The sequence below is a fragment of the Alosa pseudoharengus genome, unplaced genomic scaffold (genome assembly GCF_046254945.1).
Source record: "Alosa pseudoharengus isolate Yale_2024_CS ecotype anadromous, Long Island Sound unplaced genomic scaffold, YU_APseudo_1.1 YU_APseudo_1.1_scf_15, whole genome shotgun sequence".
Taxonomy (NCBI): Eukaryota; Metazoa; Chordata; class Actinopteri; order Clupeiformes; family Clupeidae; genus Alosa; species Alosa pseudoharengus.
In genome coordinates, this window is record NW_027468620.1 from 30,403,397 (window position 1) to 30,415,896 (window position 12,500).

At 44.3% G+C, this 12,500-nt stretch overlaps 2 protein-coding genes across 3 annotated transcripts in view; both read right to left on the reverse strand.

Moving 5' to 3' along the window:
* Window positions 1–9,788, reverse strand: part of kif20ba (kinesin family member 20Ba) — a 34,972-nt gene extending 25,184 nt beyond the window's left edge. For both annotated transcript variants that reach the window (XM_076286223.1, XM_076286222.1), the window contains exons 1-20: window positions 9,713–9,788; window positions 9,083–9,193; window positions 8,838–8,927; window positions 8,614–8,733; window positions 8,308–8,446; window positions 7,368–7,552; window positions 7,219–7,270; window positions 6,899–7,108; window positions 6,678–6,789; window positions 5,974–6,045; window positions 5,722–5,868; window positions 5,440–5,602; window positions 4,979–5,206; window positions 4,684–4,823; window positions 4,012–4,135; window positions 3,674–3,878; window positions 2,865–2,917; window positions 2,625–2,744; window positions 2,143–2,296; window positions 110–1,490 (exon numbers count right to left, since the gene is read on the reverse strand). In XM_076286223.1, the coding sequence (XP_076142338.1) occupies window positions 110–1,490; window positions 2,143–2,296; window positions 2,625–2,744; window positions 2,865–2,917; window positions 3,674–3,878; window positions 4,012–4,135; window positions 4,684–4,823; window positions 4,979–5,206; window positions 5,440–5,602; window positions 5,722–5,868; window positions 5,974–6,045; window positions 6,678–6,789; window positions 6,899–7,108; window positions 7,219–7,270; window positions 7,368–7,552; window positions 8,308–8,446; window positions 8,614–8,733; window positions 8,838–8,927; window positions 9,083–9,187 (3,800 nt within the window). In that variant the 5' untranslated portion in view covers window positions 9,188–9,193; window positions 9,713–9,788. The remainder of the gene's footprint in view (window positions 1–109; window positions 1,491–2,142; window positions 2,297–2,624; window positions 2,745–2,864; window positions 2,918–3,673; window positions 3,879–4,011; window positions 4,136–4,683; window positions 4,824–4,978; window positions 5,207–5,439; window positions 5,603–5,721; window positions 5,869–5,973; window positions 6,046–6,677; window positions 6,790–6,898; window positions 7,109–7,218; window positions 7,271–7,367; window positions 7,553–8,307; window positions 8,447–8,613; window positions 8,734–8,837; window positions 8,928–9,082; window positions 9,194–9,712) is intronic.
* An 830-nt stretch (window positions 9,789–10,618) lies between these two features.
* Window positions 10,619–12,500, reverse strand: part of ankrd1a (ankyrin repeat domain 1a (cardiac muscle)) — a 2,733-nt gene continuing 851 nt past the window's right edge. The window contains exons 3-9 of the mRNA XM_076285138.1: window positions 12,372–12,497; window positions 12,113–12,220; window positions 11,899–11,997; window positions 11,656–11,754; window positions 11,367–11,465; window positions 11,152–11,250; window positions 10,619–10,844 (exon numbers count right to left, since the gene is read on the reverse strand). Of these exons, the coding sequence (XP_076141253.1) occupies window positions 10,746–10,844; window positions 11,152–11,250; window positions 11,367–11,465; window positions 11,656–11,754; window positions 11,899–11,997; window positions 12,113–12,220; window positions 12,372–12,497 (729 nt within the window). The 3' untranslated portion in view covers window positions 10,619–10,745. The remainder of the gene's footprint in view (window positions 10,845–11,151; window positions 11,251–11,366; window positions 11,466–11,655; window positions 11,755–11,898; window positions 11,998–12,112; window positions 12,221–12,371; window positions 12,498–12,500) is intronic.

A 12,500-nucleotide genomic window follows, 5' to 3' on the forward strand; every position in this document is an offset into this window, starting at 1 on the left:
CAAGTGCCACTCAAAATAAAATGTTCCTTTAAGAGGACAACTAGTGCTGTAAAATGACATCATGGGCTAGCGAGGGCATAGCTCTGCCTGGACACTGGTTCTCACGTGCCTGTTGATCTCCTGGGCTCGTTTCTGCAGCTCGCCGTCTTTCTGAGCGATGGCCTCCTCCGCCACGGCCAGCAGCTCCCTCCTGCGCTCAACCTCCTTGCGCCGCGCCTCCTGCACCGCCGCCGACTCGGCCTCCTCTGCCTGCTCCCGCGCCTCCTTCAGGCTACGCTGCAGCCGCGACAACTCCTCCTCCTTCTGCGACAGCAACGCCTCCTTGCTGGCTAACTCCACCTCCCTGCTGGCCAGCTCCTCCGTTGTGCTCTGCGTGGCTACGGCCTCCTGACGGGCCTGAGCCTTCTCCACCTCCCCCTCTCTCTTGGATAACTCCTCTTCCTTGGCGGTGAGGGTGCTGCGCAGCTCCTCGTCCTTCTGCAGAAACTCGGCCTCTCTGAGGGCCGTCCTCTTCTCCAACTTGGCCTCTTGGTCAGCCAGCTTCCTCTCTAGGGCCTCCTCTCTCTGACTGAGCTCTGCCTCTCTAAGCGCCAGCCTCCTCTCTCGCGCCTCCTCTCTCTGAGAATGCTCCGCACTTTTCATGGCCAGCTTCTCCTCCAGAGCTTCCTCTTTCTCCGCCAGTTGGGCCTCTGTGGTGGCCAGTTTCTCCTCCAGCTCCTGCTCTTTCTGAGACAGTGTAGCCTCTGTGGTGGCCAGTTTCTCCTCCAGCTCCTGCTCTTTCTGAGACAGTGTAGCCTCTCGGAGGCCAAGCGCGTCCTCCCTGTCCCCCAGCGCCTTCTCCAGCTCAGCGTGTTGGTCGTGACCCGGCGCACGGCACTGCTCTTGGAGGACTTTGAGCTCCTTCTCTCTCTGGCAAAGCTCTTTGTCCTTGGAAGAGAGGGAGGCCTCCTTATCATCCATCTCCTGCCTCTGCTTCACTTTGTCGTCCAGGTGAGACGAGTCTGTTGTAACTGCGGCCACTTTGCCTCTAAGCTGCTGAACTTCCTGTGAGAGCTTCTCGATAAGGGCAGTCTTCTCTCTGACCTCTGCCTCTTGAGTGGCCATTTGTGCTTTGGCAGCACTCAGTTCCTTGCAGGTCCTTTCAAGCTCCTCCGCATCCTGCCCTTGAGTCGCTTGCAACTGCGCCTTGGTGGTGCTGACCGCAGCTTCCAGTTCGGCTAGTGTTCTGACCTGTTCCCTTGATTTGCTTTGAAGGATGTTCACCTCGCGGTCAAGCTCCTCCTTCTCCCTCAGAACCTGATCGTGGGCGCGATGCCGGTCCGTCAGCTGGGCGGCGACATCTCGCAGACGCAGCTCAAGAGACTGCCGCCTCTGCTCCGACTCAGCTAACCGCTCACCCTTCAGCTGAGACTCCGCCTGCGTGACCTCTGGTTGACCTTTGACCTCTGAGGGGTCAGAGAGCTCTGAGAGGTCACAGTCATCTACAGCACCTGAGGAGACAGTAATGTCCAAATCAGTCTATTTAACACCAGTTGTGAAAACATGAGTTAAGTAATTCTGACTCAATGACACACTGACAATCATGGTACTTTGCATCCTGTGATGAATGCTCATGAGACCCATACAAAATGTTTGTTTTGATCACATATGGCTTTGCCCAACAACTTTCCACGTATGATCTTGCACTATTTTTTATAAACAGTATTCCTATGCATCTTATTTGAATGTATACATCAAGCCTTTTTTATAGGCCTTCTTCATGACTATGTTTGTTTGTGTTTGTATACATGTACAGAAAGATCTTACAGTGGGACTGGAATGAAAGATGATATCAAAATGTTCTATTCATTGCTGTAGCCACTCAGTGTCATAAATAGTCTCAAAATATCCCAACCCATTCCCAACGCATACAAAAAAAAAAAAACACTTTTTATTATTAAAATGTGCAAACATTAAAAAAATAATAAAATTGAAAAATGATGCAGTCTCCCAAATCACATTTCAAACCACACTACTTCCTCAGCCCCGAGCGCCTGCGACCCTGCACGTATCTACGCCCTTTGGGCAGGCGGTCCCGAGCGGCCGTCCTGGTGGCCATGTGGTGCGGGGGTGGTTTTTCAGCAGCTGGGGCAGGCTCTATACCTTTCTTTAGAGGGGGCTGCTCGTCCAGCCCCTCCCCCTGTTGCTGCCTCCGCTTCCTGGTCTCGGTCTGAGAGCTCCGTCCACCCGCACCTGTGCAGGTGCATTTGGCCCGCAGTTCCAAGAGCTCTCTTCGGATGGAGTCAATCAGCGCTCTCTGTGAACAGAGAACAGCCCTCTTTAGACTGACCCGATAGGAGAAAGGGAAACTACAGAAAGTTCAGCATATGCTTACATATAGCTTAAAGCCGGGACAAGTTGTCCTGAATATCCCTGAAAAACCTCAAAGCCATTATATATGAAAATCTATTTTCAAATCTCATACCACCTGGCCACCACCACAGTTCCTCAGAACTTTAAGGTCTACATACACACACACAAATTCTGACTGTAAAGGCACACGCATGCGCTGTAACTGACTGTGCACCACTGCATACAGGATGCACACAGTGTAATGGACACCAGGAGAACAGAAATGGGCTCACGTCTTTAGTGGTGGCCTCTGTCTGCATGTCCATAGTGGCCTGCAGTTTGCTGACCATTGAGTCCTTCTGGTGACACATGGCCATTAGCTCTTCACAGCGGACCTCCCGAGACTGCAGCTTCTGCGCACACACAACACACAACACACAACACACAACACACAACACACACACGTCATCTAATTTGAGCCAAAAAAATAAAACACAGCAGCGATTAGGATTAGGGACAATGTTTCTTTTTACTTTTTTAGTCTCCTCAAGCTCCTCCCTGAATTGCTTTTGTTGCTTGTCCAGTTCTGGGGGAAACAGACAGGGAAATCACATGCCATGAGTTAGCAGGGACAATAAGTTGGTTTAGTACAAGTACGACAAAACAGCACCCCGAGCAGGAATATTAATCCATTTCTTTAGAGGGTTGACATTAGCAATGGTAGGTCAGTGCTCCACTGGGTAATGTGGTTGCACAGAATCACACTGACAAACACTCATCAACATTCTGTACAAATAACCACAGTACTGTCTTCACATTCAGACAATACCAGATTGTTTTTGTACCGAACAGTCCTCCTGAAGAATATTACAGTGTTTCCCATACATTGACTTATTTGTGGCGGCCCACCAACCACAATATCAACATTGACCACCACACAATGATTTATCCAGGTTGTACTAAATTGTACTTATGGTGGTTAGCATCATAACCACGCTGCGCTAATTTGTTAAAAACTGTTCAATTCATGTTAATTCTGCAAACCTACCACCGCAAATAGAATTCAATTCTGTGGGAAACACTGTATTACTGCTACTGCGATCAGTCAAGAGCTCTTGTATGATCACAGCACCATCAGTTGACTAGAAGGTAGTGGGAGAGGGATCAGCAGAACACCAGTTAGAGCCTGGAGGAGTGCGCAACTGCACACAAGTGCGCGTGTTCGTCCTCACGTACAGCATTTCCGTCTCTGAATCCTCCAACCTGCTCGCATTGCTGCCTCGTTTCCTTCTTGATATTCTCAGAGGGAGTAAGGAGGGAGCACACACACACACACACACACCTGAGGTTTTCTTGGAGAGAAGGCTCTGGCTTTGAATGAGCTCCTGGGTGAGCTCGGTGACCTTCCTCTGAAGGTCGCTCAGCATGGCCATGGGGGCAGGGGCAGGGTGGCTGACCAGGCAGGACTGGGCCGCCTCGGCATCCTTCCTGATGCTCTCCACGTCACTGCACATAGAGTCTATAATTTCGTCGAGACACTGCTCGTCCTAAAGAAAGAAAGATAGAAAGATAGAAAGATAGAAAGACAGCAATTTGAAATATGGAAACGGCAAAAGTATTGCTACTTTTTGGTTAATATTTACAGGAGTGCCTTTGGAGCATTTGAGCTGAGTGACATACATTTGACTGAACACCATCCTCATCTTCATCATGGCGGGAGTTCTTCTTGACCAACTCCTTCAGGAGCTCAAGGCGTCTCTCACACCTCTCCTCAATCATGGCCTTCTCTTTAGCCAAGCGTTCACTACAAGACAGATTTTAAACGTATGGTTAAGACTGACTTCCATAGAATACAAATACATCAATTCAAATTCAATACACCTTTTATCAAGTACAAAAGATTAGTCCTCAGGTTCCCCTGGCTGTTTTTTTTTGAGCATACACAGAGGGCAAACAAACAAACAAAAACAGCTTGCTATGTAAGTGGAACGTAAACAAATTGGCTCAGATCAAACAGTACATTATTGCAGCCAATCAGTGCTTGAGGAGCATGGAAAGCCGAGGTGCATTTTGGCTGTGGAGCACAGCAAGCACGACCTCAACTTAAAAGGTGCAATCCAAATGGGCTCTCATTGTACTAGTAGCTGTCAAATTGGTCCTCATGGTAGCTGTTCTATGAATACGCTCTATGAATAAGCAAGCATTTCCCCAGCCAAAGAGCATGGAGGTTTTAGAGGTGTAATCTGATTGATATCTGTGGAGCTCAAACAACAACCTGTTCACAGAATCATGGCCTCACCTTTAAGAGTGCCACCTGTTAAACATGGCCTTCTCATCTAAAGGTTGCCTTACCTGAAGTCAGCCTCCATCTGTGTGAAAAGCTCAGAGAAGTCGTTGGTGACCTCCTCACGGATACGACACTCCATCAGCATGTTGTCAGACTTCACTTTCTGAAGCTCTTCTTTCAGCTCCTCCATCAGTCTCAACTGCTCCTGTTACAGACACAGACAATAAAAATGAATTAAGACTTAATGGACAGATGATCAGTCAATTGAAAAGCAGCCTTTCAGTCTAATCTATTAACAATTTCTTAAGTAATAGTAAATCTACAGATGAATAATTTAATAAAAGGCAAGTTGAAACAAACTTCATATGGTTCGACGAGATCAGTGACTGAATCGTCCTCCTCTTCCTCCCAGTCATCTTCATCCTCCTGCACGTCCTCCAGGCTGGAGTCCCACTGCACCAGCGAGCTCCTGCGCAGCTTCCGCTCCAGATTCCGGTGCTCAGCGTTGTTGATGATGAACGACACCTTCCTCTCGCCCTTCTTGCCTACCTCCACGACTGGAATCGTCTTGGTGCTCAGGACCACCACCTAGAGAGAAAGAGTGAAGAGTGAAAAAAAAGGTGGGGTGGGGGGGGGGGGGGGGGGGGCGAGAGAGTTTAAGAGAGGAAGAGTTAGAACAGGTCGGATGAACCAGACACCAGAAACTACGAACGGACACCAAAAGTTTAGATGTTTGTTGTGTAAAGACATCAGAAAGCACACAGTAACACAACAGTCTGGGAAAGTAAACAAACACCGAACCAAAACCCACACCCACACACCTTCTGTGCAACAGCAGAGAACTTGAGCACGTTGAGCGTCTCGTCATACACTGAGGCGCACTGGTTTACGTTGACAATCATGCAGGCTTTGCCTCGTCCCATGAAGTAGCTCTGGAAGTAATGTGTGAGCTTGCTCTCTCGAAAGGGCACAAGTTGGGTCACCCTAAGAGGAAAAGATTGAGAGAGGAACCCCCCAAAAAACACTCATTAATCACACTGGCTGTTTTTGCGTGTGCTTGCTATGAGATTGCAATAGACAAGCGTTGAACACACAGAACTTACTTAGCTTGCTGGTTGTGCCGCAGTATGTTTATACATTTCCCCAGAGTGAGCAATGAGGTGTTGATGTTTCCTGCCTCTTTCAAGCGATCGCCTACATTCTGAGTTTTGGCACACCTTTCCGAGCCAGCCAGGTCGCACAAGGACAACCTTTAAAATAAACAAATAAATATAAATATTAACATAATATGGAACATGCCTAGCTGTACGCCAAGAAATTTGCAGACTGTAAGTAAAACGAGACGTGACACTTACTCGCTAACCGTTTTGACTCTAGGAAGCCCAACGTCATCAATGCGCATGACTCGGATGGAAAAGATGCTATGGCTGAACAGAGATAAACAATCAAACAAAAAGCAACAAGATCCACAGCTCTCAAAAAGCCTCTTGCAACTAGTTACTTATAACATAATTCAAATAATTGTGTGAGCGGCCTTCAGATAGCAGTGCTGTAGGGGTGTAAATCGGAGTCTTCATGACGATTCGATACAATATCGATTTCTTAAGCCAATGATTCGATTATTTTCGATACTTCACAATTCCCCACGATACGATTCGATACGATTCAATACTCAATATTTTTACATGATATCTATGAAGTTTCAAATAAATCAACAAAAGTTCGGAATGTAGGAGGTATCTAAAGCCTTCGTTATACAGCCTCATGTCTTTGCATATAAAAAAAAAAAAACACCCACAGCTTAGGAGTAGGTAGTGCGCTTACATCGGAGCCATAGACAGAAAAAGAAAGGTCAGAGCTGATGCTGAAAATAGATAGGCAAACAAACAGCCGGCAAAATAAACACATTAATCGATACTCTTGCGGACGAATCGATGCATTGAATCGCCTGCTGCATAATCGATGCATCGATATGAATCGATTAATATTTACACCCCTACAGTGCTGTATTAAAGTCTAGTTTGAATTTGCAAAAAGCATCATGTAAAGGAGCACAAACCTTCTGCTTGACAGCTGGTTGAGTTTAGTACTGGAGAAGCTTTGGTTCTTCTTGCCCACTTTCATGATTTTATAAGCTTCCTCAGCACTGTTTACCTGCACCCACCGCAAATCTACATATCCAAAACAAAACATTTTTATTTATTTTTTTTAAATAAGCATTTGAAGTCACATGAAAGATGGATCTGCATTAGTATTTCCAGTTCAAATGTGCACTTCTACCTTTGACAAATAAGTTCCCCTTGACATCCTGGGAAAGCCTGAGGGCAGGTCTCCTTGCGGCCCCGGTCGGCACAGGCTCCAGCAGGTCGTGGATGTTCTCGTTGTAGATCTCACAGAAGGACACCCAGACAGAGAACTTGGTGTGCTCCTCCAGGTCCAGGTTGAAACTGTCCTCCATCAGGGAGCCATCTATTTCACTCAGCGTGGAGCCTATCGAGAACATATCGGACACACACAGGTGTTTTTTTTTTTTTTTTCAAAGAAAATGACTTGGTGGAAGATACACACATTTTTGACGAAGTTATACCCTATTACATTACCTTCCGGATTTATCCTGGAGTTTGATTGGCTGCTTGTGTTCCTTGCATCAGACTTAGGAAAAGAACAAAAAGAAAGCAGATTAGTCAAAAGCACTGAAACCTCAACACATCTTGGCCTAAGTGCTGTGAGGCTGTGGCCGTGTGGCTACCTCTTTGAGAAGTCTAAAGAGGCTCCGTTTCATGGTGGCCTCTTCGCTTTGTTGGTCCGCGGCGAGCCTGATGAACTCTCGACACCTCTGGGGTTTCAGATTCATCTGCGTGTAGATGTGGCCTTCAATGCTGCTGAAGATGACGTTCAAAGACCGTGGCAGGATTCCTGCATTTGTTTCTGGACCTGGAGTTAAAAAATAAAAATAAAAATAAAGGCTGTGATGCTAACCAGAAAACACAATGCTATACACAACATTTTTTCAAACACAAGTACTCAGTACACTAAATTGATTAGATTAAATGTCATATGTTTTTTAGGCCAAACATTTTTTTGTCACTTGTCACTTTTGTCGCTTGGCAAAACCTTACCCATAAAAACATAAACTGTTCCAGCAAATCACCGACGAGATGCGTGTTTAGGAAAGTTTTAATTGCACGGGAGGGAGGGGGAGGAAGTAGTGAGCTAGCTTTCTGTTTTGTTTGAACGTCAACAGAAGTGACGTTACCCAGCATCGCTTAGAGCGCCTTTAAAGATAACATGCTGAGAGGAGAATAAATAGACAGAAGCATACAATCCAAAGGAGCGTAAGCATCGGAAAACTCAGCATCCGATAACTCCTCAAATGACACCACTGACTGTTTACAAATAAGTAATGGCAAGAAATATATGAAGGAACCAAAAAATATATATTTTGCAAGTCCTTTTTCAAGTCAATATGGCCTTTGGCTGCCATCTGGACATCTAACAAGACCAAAGCTCAAATGGTCTTAGTCTAATTAGGGAGGGATCATATATCAACAGTTTTAACGGTCAGTGGAAACCTGAAACTCATCCTATAGAGGGGAAATAAAGTCTTAGTTGGGACCAACCAGAAAAACCAAAATCTTAATGAAAATACATATTTGTCTGTAAGCGAGTTAGGGCAATACATCCCATACCTAGAAAAGTGTACGTCTTTCCTGCGTTTGTGACTCCATATGTGAAGACCAAAGAATTCCCTCCTTCCAGCACATCCTTGACAAGAGTCTTCACTGTTCCATCAAACATCTCCTTCTGTGTTGTGTCAGGACCATAGACCTTCCGAAAACAAACAAATTCATGCATAAATAATGAATGTATACAGAACACATACCGATTGCATAATATATAGACGGTTTGGGAACAAAGCAAGAGCACCGAGACAACAATGAAACTTTGATGTATGTATGTATGTATGTATGTATGTACGGACATGGGTGGGTCACCTGCGAAAACTGAAACCGCTGTGCCGTCTGTGATGCTGATTTGTCACTCAGTCGAGAGGATAGCGACATGGTTGGTGCCTTCAGAAGGACAGTATCGGGTGTTTCTATGGCCACGCAATCCTACAAACGGGATATGAAAGATTGATGTTAAAGGGACCGTGCAGTTAAAGATCCACCTTAACAATACATTAGAAGAGGAAAATGTTTCATTTTACCACACATACTTGTGACTCGCCATTTTCTGTCTCAAACGAGGTAAATGGTCTTATTCGAAGGTACACCTTCAAATGCTCCTTTGCTTCAGTTGTGGAGTTCTGTAAAAAAAAAAAATTCAGTAGAACTAATTAAAAAAAACAACAACATTAGGGCCATGTTGTGAAATCTTTTTGGATTCTGACATACGCATAGGGCATAGCTGCTACGTACGACATACGCCTCACAGTTGATTTTCAAAGGAAACTTTCCTTACCTGGCCGTCAGACATATCTGAAAATTCCGACAGCAAGTCTTTCCTCAAATCAGCAACATCCTCTGACTCCAACCTCTCCATTTTAGTGTTCATACAAGTATCCATTTTTCTCTAAAAACAAACGAACACAAAGCCATGACGGCCTCAATAGCTATAACCACTTGAATAACTTATGTGTTGCCTATGAAAATTAATCATCAATTGAGAACTCTATGATAACTCTTTTAATATCGTAAACGAATCTGAGCAGGTGCATATTGTTGTTAGCTCTGGATGGTTAACGTTAGCTAGCGAATGAGCTGCTACTAACGAACTGTAATCGACTGTAATGAACGTTATCAGAATGGAGCAGAGAGAGCGACAGCAGCTACAGTAGCTAAAGGGCAAAGGAACATCAATGAAAATTCTGCACCCCAAAAACCCCCATAAAGGATAAAGATGAGTTGACGTTGGGCAGTAACGTTACGCTGGCTAGCTGAAAAACAGCTACAGAACTGTCATAACTAACGTTACTCAAACCATGAATGTTACTCAAACCATCTCTTAAGTAGTCCTGGTCGTTGCATTAAAGGTTTGAGATGGAAAACACACCTATGGTAACGTTAAAAGATAGTAACGATTTCTACTTACGCCAAGGGAAATTTAGCGTCTCGCCAGAAAATCCCAAACATTCCGTATTCTGTCATGCAAGTCGAATCAAACTGCGGTCCTGTTTTTGAATTCCACCAATGGTTGACGGGAGTTGGCCGCATGGCATGATGGGACTGTTCGGAAAAACATCGAGTATGTGACGTAAACTACAAGTGTAGGCTAACTGCGCAGATTGTTTTGTGGTGAGGACCAATGGGCACTGGTGAGACTTTGTAAAGAAGTGATTATAATCTCGATTAAACACGTCAACCCCACACTATCATGGTAGGGTGGAATTAATGTTTACTTTAGGTTATATTTCGTTGATGAATTAACGGTCTTGTCTTAGTAAGCATTTTATTTTGCAACGCTATTTTGCATGTGTAGGCCAGGCCTGTGTGAATTTGGTGTTGAATAGAAAATCACGTAGGCTATGCAGACCACAAGAAAGCAACAACAAAAGTATGAAAACACAAAAGAAAGCTTTATTATAACAATATTTAAATTAGTTGAAAATCTATAAAACATCCATTAACAGAAAAAAGACAAATATACAAGTTTCATCTAGAAAAAGTATCCTCCATGCTCAGCTGTTTGCATTACATGCACTCACTCTGTTTCTACCTCCACAAACCATTGATCACATACATTTCCTGTCATCAAGACCAGAGAATATCTGTTTCATCTGTCATCTGTCAGCAGTGTCAAACACCTCTGCATACACCTGATAATATTCATTCAGACTGCAGAGCTGACAGCTTGTACTCTCATTACCAAGCATTATGCCTACTGTACATCAAAACAACAATGTTTCATTCTGCATTTAGTTGTCCATCAAAAACAGATCACTTTCAAGACCGGTAATATCAGCACAAGGCAAATTAGAAATACCAAAAGTTCATCTTTAAATTGGCCAGCCAATTTGTTTTGCCTATAGTACTACTCTACTTGTTGACCTGTAGCAAAGACCTAGTCCAGTCCAGTATCCTAGAGCTCTGTGATATAATATCACCAAATGCTTCCCCATCACCCTTCACTTGGTTGTGTTCACATCATCGTCTTTAAAGTTGCATAGGATGGTCTTGGCTCCACTCTGCCATGCTAGAAGACTTTCCATTGGTGACTTTCCATCCTAGGAGAAAGAGACCACATACAAAAATACATCATACATCATGTCAGGATATTACTAATTTCTACTTTGATGTTTGCAAAACGTCATACTCATAAGCCTGAAACTGACTACGCCCAATTAATTTCTAAATATCCTGCTGATTTTCATCCTCGGGTTCACAATATTATTCTCAATAAAAATTCACTAAGGAGAAAGTGTCTGCTGTGCTGTGCCATTTTTGGACACTAGATGGCAATCTATAAGTACAGAGTGCTGTAACTCCATCTGCTGTATTAGTCAAATCATGCAGTAACTGTAGGTTACTTACCAGATTCTTGGTTTTAAGACTGGCTCCATACATCAGCAGCAGTTTAATAAATTTAAATCGGTTTATCCTCACGGCATCATGCATAGGTGTGTCGCCATCCTGCAAAAATTACAAAATACAAAGATACAACATTACAACAAAATAATATACAACATCGATCTGCGCTGCTGTATCTTTGAATAACATGAAGTGCAAATGGTGTGGCTTTGTCTTACTCTGTCTTTAGCATTGATGTCTGCTCCACAGTGTATGAGGTACTCTGCGCACTCGTAGTGTCCAGTCCTCACCGCCACGTGGAGGGGCGTACTCCGTAACTGCCCACAGAGAAAGAGAGAGTAATGTGGCACGTGAGTGGACTGAGGCTACTGTCAGAGCGTTAATAGGGTCAGGCAGGCTTTGCTGTAACAGTAGCCGAAGGCTAAGGATCTATGACAAGTAGGTTCCACTTAATTTAACATCTTTATCTGACTTATCGCTAGAGTCGCTGTGTTTATCCATTAATACCTTATCTCGGGAGTTGAATTTGCCCCCTTGGTTCAGGAGGAGTTCAAGGGCAGGCTGGCTGCCCCCTCGGCAGGCCCAATGCACAGCTGTGGCGTCCAACTTGAAAAGCAAAAGAATAATAATATAATTAAAATCCCTGTAAACATTCATTTACACATTTTTAAAAGTCAAAGAATGTCTTATTTAGGGGTTCTGCTGCTGTGAATAGGATTTGTCCTCAGAGAGTTTGTTTTGGTGTTCTACCTTGTCTTTCATCTCTATGGATCCGCCAGCCTCCAAGAGTCTCTTCATAACATCAATATGACCTTGATAGCTGGCCTTGTGTAGTGCAGAACGTTTGAACTAAAAAAACAAAGACATAGAGTTCAGAGATGTACTAACAGAATGAGTGAAAACATAAAAATAAGTTTTTTTATTAAAGAGAAACAACTGAGAGATGTAAGTCCTTCAAACTCACATGGTCACTGGTGTTAGCGTCTCCTCCATCGGCCAGGTACTTGTCAATCACTGGCAGCTTGTTCTCCATAGCAGCTTTCAGGAACATGGCCTCATCCACTTTTTCCGGCTAGAACAAGACAACATTGACCATGAAAAATATATTGTTTCCTTAAGTGAATGGAAAGCATTTGTTAGCTGGCATTGGTAATGCTAGCCTTTACTGGAGATTTCCTGGAATGGTCAAAGTGAAATGGACAGTGCTCATTCATGTCCCTTACCACGACTTCAGGCTCAGGCTCTTTCTTGTGGACAATTGGTTTCCTCTGTCTCCTTCTCTTTTTCAGCTCAATGATATTGTAGAGGTCATCAACGGTCTCCAGCTTCAGATGTCCTGATATGTCTATCTG